This window comes from Rousettus aegyptiacus, unplaced genomic scaffold (genome assembly GCF_014176215.1).
Source record: "Rousettus aegyptiacus isolate mRouAeg1 unplaced genomic scaffold, mRouAeg1.p scaffold_m13_p_5, whole genome shotgun sequence".
Lineage (NCBI taxonomy): Eukaryota > Metazoa > Chordata > Mammalia > Chiroptera > Pteropodidae > Rousettus > Rousettus aegyptiacus.
Window position 1 is genome coordinate 60,854,432 of NW_023416308.1, and position 18,523 is coordinate 60,872,954.

Consider the following 18,523-nt stretch of genomic DNA (forward strand, 5'->3'; position numbering starts at 1 on the left):
AGTAGTGGTGATGGTAGGTGGGAGACAAAGTTTATATCCGTTCAAGAGAGATGTGCAAGGCTAATCCAGAGAAGAACCAAGCGCAGCACCTCACACTTGGTAAGTGCTCAGTAAATGTTAGCGTGATAAAACTACTAATCATTATTATAGCCCTTATTTCATCTACTTTGCACTGCATTTATTTGTAAATAACTTCAGTACTGAATTGAAAAATTTTTGACAAGAGCCTTTTCTTATTGATCTTTGTTTCTTTCCACCATGGTGGCAGTACCCTGCCAGATACACAGTAGGCTCTTTCTAAGTGTAGAATGAATGTGTGAGATATGACCAGTGACAGCTACCCAGGATGTAGCGCAGATGCACAGATGGGGTCCAGAAGCCTGTGGAAGGCCAGGAGGCAGCAGAACAGGACTTCTAGAACTGCACTGGTTGGCAGCACAATGAATGAATTATTGGAGGATCTCTCAACTAAAAAAGCATCCTATGATGTGTGTAAGGATGGATGGGAGTGTAGGATTAAGCCCGAGTCAAAATGAAGGCCAGAATAAAAAGGTGAGAATAGCTATTTCTTCATTGGGACATTATTTCTTTTAACTATTTCTTTTTCATGTCACTGGGTGGCAGATCATTTGTTGATAAGGATTCACACTCTGTCTAAACCTAGTATCACCTGTCTAAGAAATAAAAGCAACAGGCCTGATTTGTCACACCATATTTTTACTGTCTATTTACTCACCTGCCTTCTCATTAAATTTCATACCCAATAATAAGATGTGTGGCACATATTACATACTCATTTTGAAGGAGAAGTAAATAATATTAACTTATTCCTAGCATCCAAATATTAATAAAATTTTCCACTTTGGTAAGGTACGTTTTAAGAAGGCTGGACCGTTCAACTTACTACAGATTTATCTATAGCAAGATGATCTTAAATAATTATAATATACTTGAAATATATCATTTAAGTGTAAGAGGCCCTACTCACATGCTATCCACATCTAGTTATATGACAAAATACTGAGGAATCAATGGCATGATGAATAAAAATGTTTCTAAACTTACAGGTCTAGATTTTTAAGCCCTTAAATTTAATGTTGGCATAATTTTCAAGTTCTATATCCAGATGAAATAAACATTCAAGAAACTCTTATAAACTTCGAGATCTCATGAAAGGCTACAAGCCCCATGAGAGCTCAGAAATACATTTCCTGAGGAAATTCACAAAGATTTACACAAAGTCTTATAAATTTACATTTAAGCCATTCATACTCTTTTGATCAAAATATTGAACTAAAGCATCAAGCTTTCCAAGGGATAGAAGAATGAAGTTTTAATCCAATGCTCCGTTTTAGTTTTTTGTACAGAAAATAGTTCTTTTTCCCTTGTAGTAATTTTAATATTACTTTAGAACAAAGCATATGATAAAAACTTCAATACCAATATCTGTTTTAGGACAGAAAATGTTGACGGTGTAAAAAAATGAATAAAAGAATATGAATCATGCAATTACCATATCCAATGTTCACACAATTAAAGATATATCTTTACAATTGATATCAATAACATATTTCAGATGATGGGACAAGTCATGAATGAAATGACAGTTTTAGAATCAGAGATTGATGTAAAGTTATTAGGACACATGGGCATAATTATGCAAGAGCAAAAAGTCAAGTAAATGTAAAGCTCTGCAGCCACAGGCTAAAAGGTGTTTCTTAAAGTCTTGCCTATTTCAGGAAAAGTTTCAAAAAGGATGCCTATTTCAAGGATGCTTTGCCTTTAAAAAAAAAAAAAAGTAGTTAAAAAAGCAGTGTTTGTGTTACAGCTCTTATTTTTAAAATTCCATAACATCTGCTTCTTAATTAAGAAACAAATTACTGATGAGGTCTTAATTAGAAAGTCCCACTCTCAGACACCAGGACGAGAAAGGGGAAAGGCATGAAACACCCATTCCAACTGACATGAAAATCAGCTAACCTCTCAAATATATATGGATGGGTTTAAACATACGCATATATGTGTTAAAAAATTAATCATACTATACCTTTTCTTCTAGTTTTTGTGAGAGAAAAAGGATGGCGCCATCGAATGCTTTGGCTTTGTTGGAAAGTTCCCTGTGACTATAAAGCAAAGCAATTCTCATCCTTCTAGATTCTAAGTCTGGCATGTATGTCACATGGTATTGGTATAGCTGCCAGTCCTGGGGCAAATCTAAATTAAAGAGATTTGTGACCAGTTTCACAGGTATTCCACTGGAACCTGAGGAAAACAAATAAAAAAAAAAACATTTTTTAACAACAACAAAAAATTATACGGTGTTAATATTAATCACAACATTTTAAACATTTATTCAGTTGTTGCTGTAAAGCCAGGATTCTTCTTCGATGACACAACTCAAGCTCTAATAACCCATAGCCCAGTGACCTTATGGTGTCCTATAAACACATGTTTGGGAATGAGGAAAGGACTGTGTGTAAAGGCCTCATAAGATCCTTGAAAAGAAGAAGCATCTGAATTCAACTAGCCAAGACTCCTTCCAAAGCTTTCCCTCCAGCTCTGAATCTGTGCAACTCAGATCAGCTCAAGTAAAATTTCAGATGCTGCTCTGAAATGATGATGTGCTAAGATTATAAAGAAGCTATCCAGTTCTTACCATGAACACAACTCCCAACCTCTTAGAAATCTAGAGTTAACAATACTTTTGAAAATTCCGAAGTAGTTAAATCAGTGGTTAGGCCACTCTGCAAATCCCACAGAAGCCCCTCAAAGATTGAGAGGAAAACTGAGGGTAGAGGAATTACACAGCTTTCCTATGAGAAAATGGGGCCTCTGGGCCTCTATCTTCTGCAGGCTCAGGGAGGCCCTGTGTGCCTCCTGGAATTCCATCACCTACAAAAGTTTTTATTCGTCTCTTCAAAATCTACAGGACAAATTCAGAGATAGTCACAATACGGTTGGTCAGTGCTCAGAATGGAGTGAGTTCCCTCCAGGACGGAAGCCAAGAAGGGCACAGACAAGGTACTTCTCACCTCTCCTTGCAGAAGATCATCCAGTATTTGTCTTGCAGAAAAGAATTATATCAAATAGGTACTGTTTTGCTTTTCTTATGGAGGATGTGAAAACATGAGCCCCGGAAGTGGTGAGAAAGAAAAAGTATCATGTGTGCTTTAGCATGTCCTCAGGTTCTACCTATGGTATTAATTTATTAGGAGCAAGAAATTATTGTCTTATTTTAATTAAAAGAAAGCTTTCTTTTGTTCTTCCAGATCCTGAAGAGATGGTAACATATTTTAGCGGCTCACATTAATGGACAAAGTCATCCTAGAATGTCGAAGCTGGCAAGATCCTTCCAGATCATCTACACCAGAATTTGCAAACTAATCATGACCCATTACTGCTGTAGTTACAAAAGTATGTGAGGTTGACTTGTGTTTCATGAAAAGACCAGAATACAACAGAATTAGATTGGAGTGCCTTGCACAGAGTTAGGGCAAGTGCTGTTTCATGAAATCTTGATTTAATTGTGTGTGTGGAGTTTGTGTATGCTGGATAATAATAACTACACCTTTTTTTGCTTCATGGTTTTAAAAGTTTGAAAAAGACTGATCTGAATCAGGGAGTCTTAACTTTTGGAAGGAAGTCACAAAGCCTTTTGAGGATCCAATAAAAACAACAGACTTACTTCCCTAAAAACGCATATGCCCACAATTCTGGATGCAATTTCAGGATGAGCCTAGAGTCTGGGTTAAGAATTACAGAAACAGGCCACAACTTTCTTTCTACAGTTGAAGTCCAGAAAAGTTATTATTCCCATATAGGAAATGTCGTAAGGAGAAAATCTTTTCAACAAGTGAAATGTAGGAGCATTTGAGGTCTTGCTTCCCAGAGCGCTGCCAGCTTGGCTAAAATAAACTCTCATTAAAAAATAAATAAATAAATAAAATGTGATTTTGGGGAAATGTTATTATTCCTATTAATAAGAGAATTAAGGCTAAAACAACTAGTGTCTAGATAGTATCTTTAATATAGCACATGTTAAATAAATACCTATTAAGTCAACATATGAACTCATTTATTTTCGATCTAGAAATTAAAATTCCTTAAGCAAGATTTGGTAACATTAAAAAAGTAAGTAACACGGAGACCGGGTACCTGTTTTGCAGTCTCTCACATGAGCCAACTTCTCTCTGGTACACACGCCCAAATCCATGAAGTCTCGTCTGATTTTCCCCCCTCCTTCCATGAAGGTACCAGCATCACCAGAAGATATGCCGCCTTTATCTAAAATATGAAAAGAACGCTGCAATATCTCATCTTATTGTTTATAAACACTACATAAAAAATGCACCTAGAACCAAAACTCCGATTTTTGTAGTCTTTAATAAAACTGGCCTACATTGCTGAAAACAAACGTGATTATACAGAAGTCTTCAGCCTAATAATTAAAAATTGTGAAGGAAGCATGGCATGTTTTGTTAGAAATAACTGACTCTGAGTTAGTCCTACTTCATAATATTTTATCCTTCTCTGATTCTGCTCTTGGCTAAGGTGAAAGTTCGATCTGCCTCTGTCCCACTCTGTACCCCACTTAGGGAGGGTAGCTCTCCCGCCTTCGGCACTGTGTAACACCCAGGAGAGTTACAGACTAAGATTGTCCACACCACCTTCTGCACAGATTGGGGCTGAATCTCTCACCTTTCCCAATAACAAGAAGAGAAATGCCCAGAACACTGCCATAAATTTTTATGCTAGATATTCCCCTGAGAATGAAAGCCAGTATTTTACCTTTGGGCATATTACTTGGTTAGGTTCTGGAAAATGTGAAATTGAGATCCAAATGAATATTTACTTTTTAAATGAGTACACGGAAATGTTGAGTTTTTGGATACAACTTTGGCTCTCTGAAGACAACATGAAAATATAAAAATATAGAATATTACTACAAAGTAATATGACTAATAGTATGACGAATCTCTAGAACTCTGACTTGACCACTGTTCTTTGATAGAGTCACTGGAATGCAATTAACTCAAATGTCTCCATCACTTGCTTAAAACTGCTGTTCGTACCTTTATCAGTGGAATCTGGGTTTTCCAAGAAGATTGCAAAATTTATTTAATTTAAAAATTATCCTCACTAAATTATTCATATCATTTATTGTTCTTGGTTTCAAAAGATGTTGGTAGTTTCTAAAACTTCAATCTACCACAGAATGGTAGTTGCCAGAAGCTGGGGGGAGGGGAAAATGAGAAGTTATTATTTAATGAGTTCAGAGTTTCAGTTTTGCAAGATTAAAAAAAACCCTAAAGATGAATGGTGGTGATGGTTGCACAACTCTGTGAATGTCCTTAGTGCCACTGGCCTATACAACTAAAAATGATTTAAATGGAAATTTTACATTATGTATATTTAACCACAATTTTTAAAAATAAATAAGTAGAAATTCAATCTACTCTTAAAGGATGAAGGGTTTACATCACTTGTTAGTCACAAGAATGTGCAGCAGACGTGGAAAGAAAGTCCCAAGGAAAAGTTGGGATAAGGACTGATGGCGGCGGCAGTGCTGAACCGGATGCACTGCCTCCCACAACAGCTCCCCTGAGGGAGCACATTCACTTCTGTGAGTTCAGATTACAAAGGGTGCTTGTGCAGGGCTAGAAAAACTCCAGCAGAAAACAAGAGAACCAGGTATAAGATGAGTGGAAGGACTGATGATCCCAAGAGTCTGGAAGAACCTGAGCGCTAAAAGCTTACACGGTTATTAGCAATTCATCACAAGGGAGACAGCTAACAGATTTCAGCAGTGGTTATAGGCTAGCTATACCGTGTATCCCCAAAATTCCTATGTTGAAGTCTTAACCCCTGATAACTCAGAATGTAATTGTATTTGGAGATAGGGTCGTTAGAGAGATAGTTAGGTTAAAATGAGATCATTAAAATGGGATCTAATCCAGTATGACTGGTGCCCTTACAGGTAGAGATTAGAGCGCAGATGAATACAGGAGAAAGACCATGGCGAAGCCACAGGGCGAAGACAGCCATTTACAAGCCAACCTGAGAAGCCTCTGAAGAAATTAGCCCTGAAGACACCTTGATCTTGGCCTTCCAGCCTCCAAAACTATGAAACGGCACATGCCTATTGTTTAAGCCACCTAGCTTGTGGTACATTGTCACAGCAATCTGAGAAAATTAGTGCTTGGGGTGTGCCAACTCACGCTGTGTGATAGTGGCTACATAAAGTAGCATGTTGACAGGCATCCTGAGGCCAAATCTGGATTTGCAAGGATGTCATCAAATGGTGACATCTAACACAGGTGGGGGAAGGAAGGAGAGAGCAGTAGCAGCAGGCATGCCACCGTTCTCCTATTCCTGCAAGGTGACGCACTGACATTCACATGTCATAAAGGATTTTAAAATATTCTTTCGAAAATTTTCAGTGAATACAAAAAATCCAAAAACTGGCTTCCTGATGTCTATGGATTCCCAACTGCCACGTGTTGTCAGGAAATGTAGCAGCGGACTCTGTGTTTCGGGTCCCGAAGAAACACAACACACACAGGGAATCCTCCAGGAAAAGGTAAGTGGGATGCTTAAGAAGTGTTCCTGCTGCCATGAGGCTTAATAGAGTCACTTGTGTTCCATTCAGAAAAAGCAGCATTGAATGGAACAGACTGTTGCACTTACAATGCTGTGAAATCCCTCTTGTTCCCACGAAGCCACTGTGAGATGATGGTTCACTGTCACTGAGATCAGCAGATGTAAGCTAAAATGGGCAAAAAAAAAGAAAAATGTGGTCAGATTCAAGCTTTTAATTCATAAACCCAAATGTTATTACAAACTAAGAACCATATTATATCCTAAGGCATTAGATTGCCATGAGCTAATGTTAATAGGTGGAACACTTGAGAGATGGTAAGAGACTGCCCATTCTCGAAAAAAGAAATAAAGACAAGCTATAGTTTTCCCATTTATTAAACTTCGTTATTTTTAGTACCCGCTCTGAGCCAGATATAACTGTTAGACCCTGAAGGCATAAAGAGGCAGAGATGTGACTCTCGCATCCAGGGGGCTCATCAGAGGGGGAAGGTGGTACAGAAGAGCACCACCTCATGATCCATGGCCCACAGACACGTGGCCTCCAGTGTGAACACGTGCGTGGTAAGAAAATAAACTGAGCCCTGAGGATCTCGGTCACCAGCTCAGATGATCAGATGATGACAGTCTTGAATAATTGGTCTACAATTAGTTCATATAAAGATGAAGGGAACCATTAATATTTTCTTTTTTCCCAGTAACTACTTCTCTTTGTCTAAGGAGGAACATATCTTGGCCTGCTAAAAAAACGCATGAAGTCAAGAAAAGAGCTTTTTTTTTTTTTTTTTTTGTGAGAGTAAAAGCATAATGACCACAGACTACTCACTTGAATACTTTTGGTCCAAGAGATTGCCCCAAATACCAAGTGTACATACTAACATCACTCAAAACTTGCTGATTTGCTGGTCAATTGTGTCTAGTTGCCTAAGTCTAGCAAGTAGTCCTACCCACAGTGACTGCTCAAGAAACAGTGGTTCAATCGAAACCACATCTGTGCCTGAGGTTACTTATTTTTATACATGAATTAGCAAGAGGAATGGTATTAGATGATATGCCATATAATGGTACTACTGAAGGGACAGAAATTTTTACCAGGAGACTTAAACCCAAACCAAGTAATTAAAATTCAGAAAGCAGAAAAGGATGGGACACTTGCCTCCAATTTTCAGTTCTCTTCACTGGCCAAACAATCTCTTAATGTCTTACTCAAGATAAGAACCCAGAAGGAAGAAATGTGAGAAACCTGGAAAGTTGAGAGAGAAGATAACCCACTGCTTCCTAGGCCAGAGGAAGAGAGAGATGCAGATGAAGGCAGAGGCCCTGAAGGAGACAGGTAGGATAAAGCCAGACAATGCCCGCTAAACGAGGTACGCACCGGCGGCGAGGCCTGGGGGCGCCCCACTTCCGCGTCTCTGGAGCTGCGGGAGATGCCTCGTGCCCTCACGCGGGCCCGCCCACTCATGGGCCCACTCATGTTCCGGATGAGCCCAGAGGGACTTCCAAGGCAGCAAAGTCTCAGTTAGGGTACTTTTTCATTGGCATCCAAAAGGCACAGCTGTGACGGGAGGTGGTGGGTCTCTGGCCCGCGGGAAGGAAACGCCCCAAGTCCCACTGGTGGGCGGAGGGAGGACGCACAGACCGCGGGGTTTGGACTGCGCCAAGAGGAGAGCAGAGTGGGATGTGGCAGTGCAGCCCGGAATGGGGTGGCGTGGGCGGGACGAGAGGGAGGGGCCATAGACTGAGGCCCAGACTTCCTTTTTCTTTCCATCACTCCCACTCTCAAATTTGGCCTTATCCAAGTGTATAGTTTTTGCTCATCTTATGAGAGTGTAAGGTTACATCGTACTTCCTTCAGTGTGGGTACACAATTCTTCATCAATGTGAAAGATACGGAGTTTTCCATTCTATGAATTGTCGCTTTACACACAGTGTTGTTTTGAAAATTGGGCTTCTCATGTGATTTGGGAGAAATTTTTATCTTTTTTTATATGTTGCAAATATCTTTTACCAATCTATCACTTGTTAATTTTGACATATGAAGTTCTTTTTCTAATCAAAATTGTTCATTGCGATGTAGTCAAATATAGCAATTTTCAATGTTATGGTTGGTGCTTTTCGAATCTCTTGGAAAGAAAATTTTCCCTGCCCTAAGTTTACAAGGACAGTATATGAAAATAAATACCTTGTATCTTTCAGGAATGTATATAAATATACACACATACACATGTATGAACATATGTTATGTGAAGAGAGATCTAATTTTATCTCCATACAGTGAGCCATTTTCCCTAACATTGTCTATTATACTTTTTGTAATAGTTTGTGGAGCTCCCTCCAGCAAATGACAAATTCTCATATATACCTAGATCTGGTGTGTGTTTTCCATTTCTATTCTACTTAACCTATATCTGCTCTTCACCAATACTTTACCACTTATTATTTCTTTATAATATTCATAAAATCTGTCAGAGCAAGCCCTTACCCTTTAATTTTTTCAATTGCTTATTTACAAACTATTGTTCCATATTAATTTTAAAATAAATTTGTCAAGCTTCTTTAAAAATTCTGCTTAATTTTTAATTGCCATTGTATGAAATATATAAATTAACTTCAAAAGAACTATCATCTTTACAATGCTAGATTACTCCATTTATTCAAGTTATTTTTCTGTCCTTTTTTTTTTTTTACATAGCGGTCAAAATGGTTTACTCACATTTGTTAAAATCAGCTGAAATGATGACGTATATAAAGTATAACATGGTTCTTTCACAATAGTCCATAGTATCATTAATGTTCCGTCCCCTGCTATCGACTGATCAGGACATGTGGACTCAACACAGCAGATGGATGAACTCAAATTGCGGCAACTGGAAGCTCTCTCCATTTCTATGTGTGGCTGGCCCACTTTATTTCAAAAGCTGACATAAGGGGTCTCTCTGAGACTTTACGACTTGCCTCCTTCCTTTTCTTCTGACATTGTTTCCCAGATTGGCTCTTTGATGTGTTCTGGTAACTGTTCTAATTTTGTCTTTGTAACTTTCATGGCAACTCCTTCAGGTAAGTTTCCTTGAACATATTCCAAGTAAACAACTGCTGTACTTCCAGTTAGATGTTCTAACTCCAAACATCTATAAAGTGTTCTCATTTCATACTGAACGCAGTGTTTCTTGAAAATACGCACTGATTTGAGGAGAGTAAATTGCTCTGATTTCCTTGGAGGTTCATGTACTTTACTAAAGATGCCGAGTTCTTTGGCAAAATATTCTTGTGTTCGAAACAGCCTTATCATGGCCTTTTTCTAAAACAGACAGTTGCTTACATAATGTGTCTGGCTCATCTGATTATCATAGGCTTGGTCAAATCCTTGGAAATGTCAATGTGTAGGTTTGAAAACTGTACCCACTTCATATTGGCACTGAGAAGAAAGCCACCATTTATGGCTATACTGTTCTTAGAGCTGTTCACAGAAAAATTCCTCGAACCCTGCCAGAGGAGCCCGTGCAAGGCCCAAGGGCTGTTTGCACTGCTGTTTTGCTGTCCCGGCCCTCTTTCTGCCTGTTAATAACATTTAAATTTTTTTTATAAAAGCCTCATTTATTATTTAATTTGGGAAATTTTATAGTTTTTGTTACTACCATGATAACAAGATACCATGTATCTTGTTTTCACTGTTTCCTTTTTAATTATCTGTATAGACACGTAATACTGATTTTTGTAAGGTGACATCATTTATTGAGTTTGCTTAACGAAGTTCTTATAGCTTCTTTAGATTAATTGTGTTTGAATATAGTTGGTCATATTATCTACAAATAATAACAATTTCATTTCATCCCTTCTTATTTTTATTTCTTTTTCTTATCATGTCGGTCTTTTTCTGTATACTACTGAAAGTTACTGTGATAGCTGGCATTCTTGTCTTTCCCCTGATATTAAGGAGACTATCTCTGAAATGGCCCCATTTTATTCAATGTTTGCTGTAAATATCTTGTTTTTAATTGAAGCTCCCCTCTATTCCTAGTTTTCAAAGATTATTTTCATTATAAATATGTGTAGAACTTTATTAAATACTGACATGGATCTATCGAAACGCTTGTGCTAAAACGATAAAGGCACGGTACAGACAGTTCATCAGAGTGATTCGGGGTCCTTCAGGAGGGGCGATAAGTGGCTAAATGTGGTAGATGCACAGAGTGGAGTACTAGGCCAATGATCACGAACGATGCCTTAGAGATACATCCAGCAACATGAATAGATCTTCAACAAATTGTTTTGAATGAAGAAAAAGCAAGAAAAAATTGAGATCTATACTTTGGGAAAATAACACGTTAATTTTTAAGACATTAGGGGCATATGGACTTGGATATGTACTAATTTTTTTCAAATAAACATATATATCCAAGGGTAAAGAACAGACATAATAAATTGAGTACCTATATAAAGGAGAAGAACAGAAGTGGGAATGGGAGAAGTGAAAAGGAAAGCAAAATATAATACAGTATAGAACTTGAACAGACCCATGAAAATCATGTACAGTGAAATGAAGAATGTGATTCATTTAACTTCCTGTACTTGAGGCCCTAAAATTAAATAAATATAATAGCTAATGTTTAATGAATACCTAAAGTATGCCTGGCTCTGGGGCCAACATTACTGTCTTCATTTTATAGATGAGAAAATTGAAGCTTAGAAAACTTAAAGTGACTCATCTAAGGAGTTACAACTTGCGTGGCAGAGCTGGGATTCCAGCTCAGGTCAGTCTACCTATAAAGCCCACACCATATCATCTTATTTTCACCTCCCTTCAAGGTGATCTGCATTACTTTAGATAGAGCCCCATTCCTTTGTAATATGCTATCCTCTGCCTTCAACTTATTCCCCATCAGAATACTCTTAGGTTCTCAGGAAATCATTAACCTTGAGGGCTGAGAAGTGCAAGAGGTAATGATGGCCTTGGGCAGAGACGCCAGTCATGGACTTGGCTGAGTGAAACCACTCAAATAAAAAAAAGTAAACATTTTAAATGGATGAATCCAAAAGTTGGGGATTAGAAAGGAGAGGCAGATGGAAATCTAGACAAGAATCTGCAATTGAGCACCAGAATCTGGATAAGAAAACTACTTTTGAAAATCTGTGCTTCCGAGTAGAAGAATTGTCTTTATCTCCATGTTTTCTAAATTTACCACCTCCTGGTATATTTGATTCATATTGATGAAATATCACTAGAGTAACAAGAAAGGCTGAGAATATATATATAAGTTACTTGAAACAATCATTTTTTTTTCAATTTTCCAAATGCTGACTCTTTATAAAACCAGAAATCAATTATTTTCAATCATTATCTGCATTTTTCAACTCTCTGTTATGATTACTATGTGACACACAAAGCAGTCACCTTGTGCCCTCCATATGTGATTTTTAAAGGAAGAATACTCTCTGTAATAGGTAGATAGCACAGCATGGTACGAGTACACATAGGCTTTAGAGTAAGACAGACTGAGTTGAGACTCCATCGCTTACTAGCTTTCTGACCCAAGAAAATATACTCAATTTCCTTTTTTAAAAATTGTAATTAGTTTCAAGTATACAGTATATTGGTTAGACTTCTATATAGTTTATAAAACGATCCCCCCAATTGCTCCCTCCTCCTCTGACCCTCCACCTAGCCAACATATTAATGCCAACTGCATTCCCTATGCCGTGCTCTCCGTCCGCATGATCATCCATCAGCTACTAATTTGTACTTCTTTAATGTGTCACCTCATTCTCCCAGCCTCCCCAACCCCTCCCCTCTATCACCAAATTGTCCACTATATTTGTGAGTCTGTTTTTGATTAGTTTGTTCTTTTTTTTTCCCTTAGATTCCGCATATAAGTGAAACCATATAGGGTTTATCTTTCTCTGTCTGACTTTAAATACCTTCTAGGTCTATCAAAGCAATTTTTTCCCATCCTCTTCCTTTTCATATATAGGGCTTTTGTTTTCTTATGCTTTCAGCCACCTTTTCTTTTGGTTGGAGCATTTAATTCCCTACACTTCCCAAAAGTTCATTGAGCATCTTTATAACCAGTGTTTTGAACTCTGCATCTGTTAGATTACTTGACTCCATTATATCTGGATCTCTGTTCTGTTCTCTCAAATGGCTTCTGATTTTTTGTCTTCCCTTGATGGTTGTCTTTCCGTGTCTGTTTCTATGTACTAAGCAAAGCTCCTAAGTTTCCTGGTCTTATTATAAGTGTGGATTTGTGAAGTAGGTATCTAGGGGCACAGTCCTGAAAGGTTTCAGCTGCAGGCCAAATTTATCCCAAGCCTCTAACCCTCCAGAGCCACCTGTTAAGATTCAGCAAGCAATCCACAGATGCCATGTTTATAGTTGCCTCCAAAGGCCACACCAGAAACCGAGGCCAGCTGCCTCCTCCAGTGTGAGTCTCAGCAAGGAGCACCTGACTCGCTGAGGATATACCTGGATGTGTCTTGGGTGGGGCTGCGAGTTGGGGGAGGTGGGGTTTCATGGAATTCTCTGGGTGGAGCGACGCCAGTTATCCACTTTGATGACATCACAGCTATGGTGGTGCTGCGTCTGTGCACTGAGAGGGGAGGGCTCAACAGGGAACAATGGATACCGCCAACACTTCTGTACCAGCGAGTCTTGCCTTGGCCCTCACTCCGACAATGTCTCCGTGTAAGTCCCTGGTGCCTCCTGGGGGCAGCTGAATGGGCACTGGTGCTCAGAGTGAGCAGGTCCCTCACCACAAAAATCCGCTTGTGAATGTGGCCCCATTAAGAGGAGTCTACCACTGCCACTGCCGCTGCCACAACCACTCAGCTGCTCGAGACTGGACAGCCCCATGTCCTTGCCCCATCCTACCTGCCGCCATTGCAGGGTGATTTCTTGGATTTCTTGGATTTCTTCATAGTTGTATGCCTTGTTCATCCCAGGCAATTTTTCCTTGCTGCTGCTCCTTTTTTCCATCACAACTTTGATTTGGTCTCCAGAGGGATAAAAAGAGCCTCTATCATCTATGACATTTTTTTTTCCTCCTGTACTTAATTTCCTTTGGCATCAGTTTTTTTCAGCTCTAAGACAAGATAACGATGTGCCAGGATTTCTCACTCTTGGCACTATTCATATTTTTGGGGCTGGAAAATTCACATTGTAAGGGACTATCCAATGTATTATTGGATGTTTACCAGGATCTCTGACCTCTGCACACTGGGTGCTAGTATCAGCTCCTCTAATTGCGAGAACCAAAAATATCCCTAGATCCTGCCAAATGTCCTCTGGAGGACAAACTGCCCCAGTAAGAGAACTATTGAGATATGGCTGCTTCCCAGGGTTGTTTTGAGGATTAAATGAAGTAACAATAATGATGCAGTGTTTGGCATGTAATTAATTATCATAAGAATGTGTGATAGACAAATTTTAGAAAAATAAATTTAATACAAGTGTGTTTTCTTTTTTTGTATTTTTGAACTTGTGTCAAATTACTTCATGTGCATACGCTAACTCGTGATGTTGCTAATCCTAAACAACTCTTGTCTTGTGTCGCCCTTCACATTCTCCTCAGCCTAAGTTTTAACTCCAACCTTTGCTGTGGTGACAAGCTGTACACAGTAGAACCTCAGCTGCACTGTACATTTCTCACTTCTGTCCCAGGGCTTCCCTGCTGCAGCAGGATACTCCCATCTGCTCAGCCATTCTGACACAGGAACAAATCTCCAAGTGTGAGGTAGCTAACACATACTGGGGGCAACCTTTGGCCAGTGTGGGATGGAACATGAGGGATAAGCATTCCCTCTTCCATCCATTGGGCAGGTGATTTTGAGATGCATTCTGTGGCTTCACAGAGGGCCCCTCATAGGGCCAAGTACCTTACCTCACAGTGGTGATCGGCTTGATAGTGCGTCCTTAGTTTGACTTCATCTTTCCATGTTACACTCTTCACATTCCCTCTCTACCATTCCTTACAATCATTTCCCAAAATAATTTTCCTGTTTTCAAGCCCTCATCTCAGGTTCTATTTTGGAGAGAACCTAGACTAACATAGTTCAATAAGAAAATACAGTATTCACTCATTGAAAACATATTTCATTTCTACTATGGTTCAAGCATTGGTGTGTGAATTTTATCAATGAGGAAAAATACAGTTAAAAGACTTAACTCATTCTGAAAGTCAGCTGTAAAATCAGTTTTTCAGTTATTCAGTCCAGTAGCTGTAGCTTAAATCTTTTAATGATTTTTATTAGGAAAACCTGTATATAATGACAACCTACAAGTGCAGACATGTTCAGATCAACTAATTTGTTCAGTACCCATGGTTCCTGTTTGTACCAAATTAATTCCCCAGGCACAAGTATAGGTAGTCAAATACCTGTGAAATTAGTTCATCAGTGGTGTTATCTTCTTTGAACCCTATTTCAACAATACTTACTGAATTAATTTCGAATAGTCTTATTTTTTAACTTTTATTTTGAAATATATCACATTTACAGAAAAGTTACAAGACTAGCACAAAGAACTTTTCACCAAGATTCGCTGGTTAACATTTTGACATATTTGCTTTATCATTTCTCTCATTACGTATATATTCTTCTGACCCATTTTAAAGAAGTTGTAAACATCGAGCCCTTTAACCTCCTAATATTTCAGTGTGCATTTGTTAAGAACAAGAATATCTTCCTATTCTCTTACATAACAATACAATCACAAAATTTAACAAGGATAAAACACTATTGTCTAACCTACATTCCATATTTAATTCCACAATTGTCCCCAAATGTCCTTTAAAGTATTTTTTTTTCTTGTCCAGAGTACACTTAGGTCAGGATAATTCATTGATTTGGTTGTCATGCCTCTTTAGTCTTCTTTAATCTGTAACATGAACAGTCTTGCTCTCTCTCTCTCTCTCTCTTTTTTTAATAAATTGTGAGAAATGGCCAGAGAAGGAAAAATTCCCATTATACACTAGATGTTAACTGCTTAACCACTGTGATGGAAATTTTTCCGAACATATTATCCGCCTCTTGGTCTGTAGTGGATGCTCTAAATGACAATTAACTCCTTCTGGAGACCTGAACATACTAGCACTGCCTATTCTGTGCTGCAGAGGTGTATCAGTTTATCTACACACACCCCCGTTATGCTCCAGAAAAGGATTTAATATTACTTACATATATACAAAATACAATAGAGGAAAAATGGTTACAATGGAAAGCTTCTTTCTTCCCTAGTTCCTTCCTAGTTCTCTAGCTATTAGGTTTGCACTTTCATCACCCAAATGTTTTCTTTCTTTTTCCCTGGGAAAATCTGTCCACATCCAGCAGGAAGTCCCAACCCAGTGACTAGAGGGTGGATTATTGCTTTCCTAGGTCCTAAGTACTTTTACCTTGGTGGGTACCTTCTTTAATTAAAACAATATTAAAAATTATATCTTACAACTTAGTGGTATAAAAATGAATATATTTTAGATTCCACATATAAATGAAACTGTACAGTATTTGACTTTCTCTGACTTAATTCACTTCACATAATATCCTCTAGGTGCACCCATGTTGTCGAGAATGGCAAAATTTCATTCTTGTTTATTGCTGTGTAATATTTCACTTTATATCTATACCACAAGTTCTTTATTCATTCATAGAAACAGAGACTAAAGGGATGGTTACCAGAGGAGAGGGGATGGAAGAATGAGTTAAAACAAAGTGAAGGAGAATAGAAACAATAATATTGTGGTAAGTTTTCACAGTGACAGATGATTAGCAGAATTAATGGGGTGATCACTTTGGAGGGCATAAAAATGTCCAATCACTATAACGTATGCCTGAAACTAATATAACTGATATCATATTGTATACCAACTATACTTAAATAAGAAATAATTTACTAACCTCAACAAAATAAAAAATGAATATATTTATATTATATTAAATCATTTTCTTCTACCTAAAAATTGTTTTGTCTTCTGATTTTAAAAGAAATTAAAACACTTTCTTTCAAGTACTCCCAAAAGTACTGTGGGCCTTAGGCACTGTGCTTACTGTGTCTAACGCATAAAGCAGTCCTGCTCTCACTCCCATATGCATTTCCCAGATTGAGTGATATGATGTGGGAGCATACTCAGGAGCTATAACAAGGAGGTCAGGGATGGCCCCTGACTCCAAGTCCCCGTGGAAGTATGAAGAAGGTACCTAAGGGTGGATCCCAGGCCCAGGATTAATAGCCAAGGGTAGATGAGGGTCTCCAGGTCATATTTTCTTTGTGTTGGTCCCCTCTGTTTTAGTTGCAGGTATGTCTAATTGTTTAATTATAGAACCTGTTAGAGCAGCACATGTATTATTACTAGAGACAGGTATAATATGGGTGGGGGAGTCTACAGCCATGCCGCCCTGAAACAAGCCCAATCTTGTCTGATCTAGGAAGCTAAGCAGGGTCGGGCCTGGTTAGTACTTGGATGGGAGACCACCAAGGAAGACCAGGTACTATAGGCATAAAATAAATAATAACAATAATAATAATACATAAAAAATATGGGATTGTAAACTGACAAGGTCCTTGCAACCTGTGAGGTCAATCAAGGGTTGCCTCACCTAAAAAAATAATAATAATAAAAAAATAATAATATGAGTGGCAGGGTAGCACTGCCTAAACTCATACTGGGAAAGAAAATAGTTCCTTAATTAGCAAGGCTCTTCCTCCTCCCCTGCAAGTTAGTATGTCCCATTAGTGTAGGGTTGCCTTTGGTTTCCAGCTCTACCCTGGAGCCTACCAGAATAAAAAATGAAATTATAATCTCTCAGCTTTAGCTGCTCACTGGTTACTCCAAGGAAGAGCTCCAAATTTATGACTCCAGTAAAGATTGAATTAAAGCTTTTAATTTTCTCAGACTGGAGGTTGAAATGGAGGGGGATATAGTTTATTAGCAACTCTATAAGATAAAGGAGCATTACCAGGAGTCTGTTAATGCTTAAGATTTACAAATTTAGCTGTCAACTTCAATCCGAAGAATTGAGAATATAAGCCTTCTAAGTGTTCAGTGGACACAGCTCCCACTCACTCCTGTAGGGAACTCATGCCTCAAATAATTCTGCCCCCAATATGCCCTATTGTCAGACTTGATGTTCAAAGTCTGGTCTTCCTAAACAGAGTTATGATAGCTGAGATTTTTTTAGGGTGATACAATTCAAATTTGGTAAGATTCCGAGTAACCAAGTCTAATACTGTGGCAATATTCATTAGGCAAAGAGAAAGTTCCTGGTACACGATGAAGTTTAGTCATTGAGGAGAAAAGTGGGTGAAGTTCTGACAGTGCACCCCAGCTCAAACAGGACTGCTCTGCTCTAATCTGTTTTACACATTGGAATTCCACACACAATTTTGTTTGTAAATTAGGTTCTGTACCTGAAAAAAAAAAAAAGTGTAAAAGCCACACATATATGCTTTTCTCTTGCTCTGGGGCAAGAAACCACCTAAACAATCCTATATGAAGCTCAAAGATTTAGAATGGCAATATTCTATCCACCTGAACTCAGGTCGCACACAATGAAAACAATAGCCTTGGGGTCTGAGAGAATCAACCCTAGCTCTGCAGTAAGGAGCTGTGTGACTTTAAAAAAGTAACTCAGCCTCTTAGTTTTCTATAAAATGGGATCATAAAACTTAACTCACAGGAAGTGTTGTGAAAATGGGATAATGTATGTGGGAAAGTAGCCAGCTTAGATCACAGGAACAACAAAGTTTACCTTCTCCGTGCTCTCTTTCCCCCTTAGAGAAACCCAGGTACTCTTCCTGTTAATGAAACTTCTTTCCTACCTTATGGCTCAAAACCCATTTTCTGTTATTTAAGCCTCAGCAAAGATAAAAGATGTCAGATAACATTCTGAACGATGAGTCCTCATGTGTTAGAGAAAATTATTTTATTTATTTGGTTAC

The 18,523-nt window shown here is 38.4% G+C and overlaps 1 protein-coding gene and 2 pseudogenes across 3 annotated transcripts in view; 1 reads left to right on the forward strand and 2 right to left on the reverse strand.

The window, feature by feature from the left end:
• PIWIL4 (piwi like RNA-mediated gene silencing 4) overlaps positions 1–13,491 on the reverse strand; it is a 45,629-nt gene extending 32,138 nt beyond the window's left edge. The window contains exons 1-4 of one of the 3 annotated variants that reach the window (XM_036221430.1): positions 13,463–13,491; positions 6,688–6,766; positions 4,156–4,284; positions 2,048–2,262 (exon numbers count right to left, since the gene is read on the reverse strand). In XM_036221430.1, coding sequence (XP_036077323.1) covers positions 2,048–2,262; positions 4,156–4,246 — 306 coding nt within the window. In that variant the 5' untranslated portion in view covers positions 4,247–4,284; positions 6,688–6,766; positions 13,463–13,491. Of the gene's footprint in view, positions 1–2,047; positions 2,263–4,155; positions 4,285–6,687; positions 6,767–7,972; positions 8,305–13,462 lie in introns of those variants that run through there. The other 2 variants (XM_036221429.1, XM_016158725.2) reach the window with 2 other exon arrangements.
• Positions 9,273–10,323, reverse strand: LOC107517667 (annotated as a pseudogene).
• A 3,471-nt stretch (positions 13,492–16,962) lies between the features above and the next one.
• LOC118603621 lies at positions 16,963–17,082 on the forward strand (annotated as a pseudogene).
• The last annotated feature ends 1,441 nt before the right edge of the window (positions 17,083–18,523 follow it).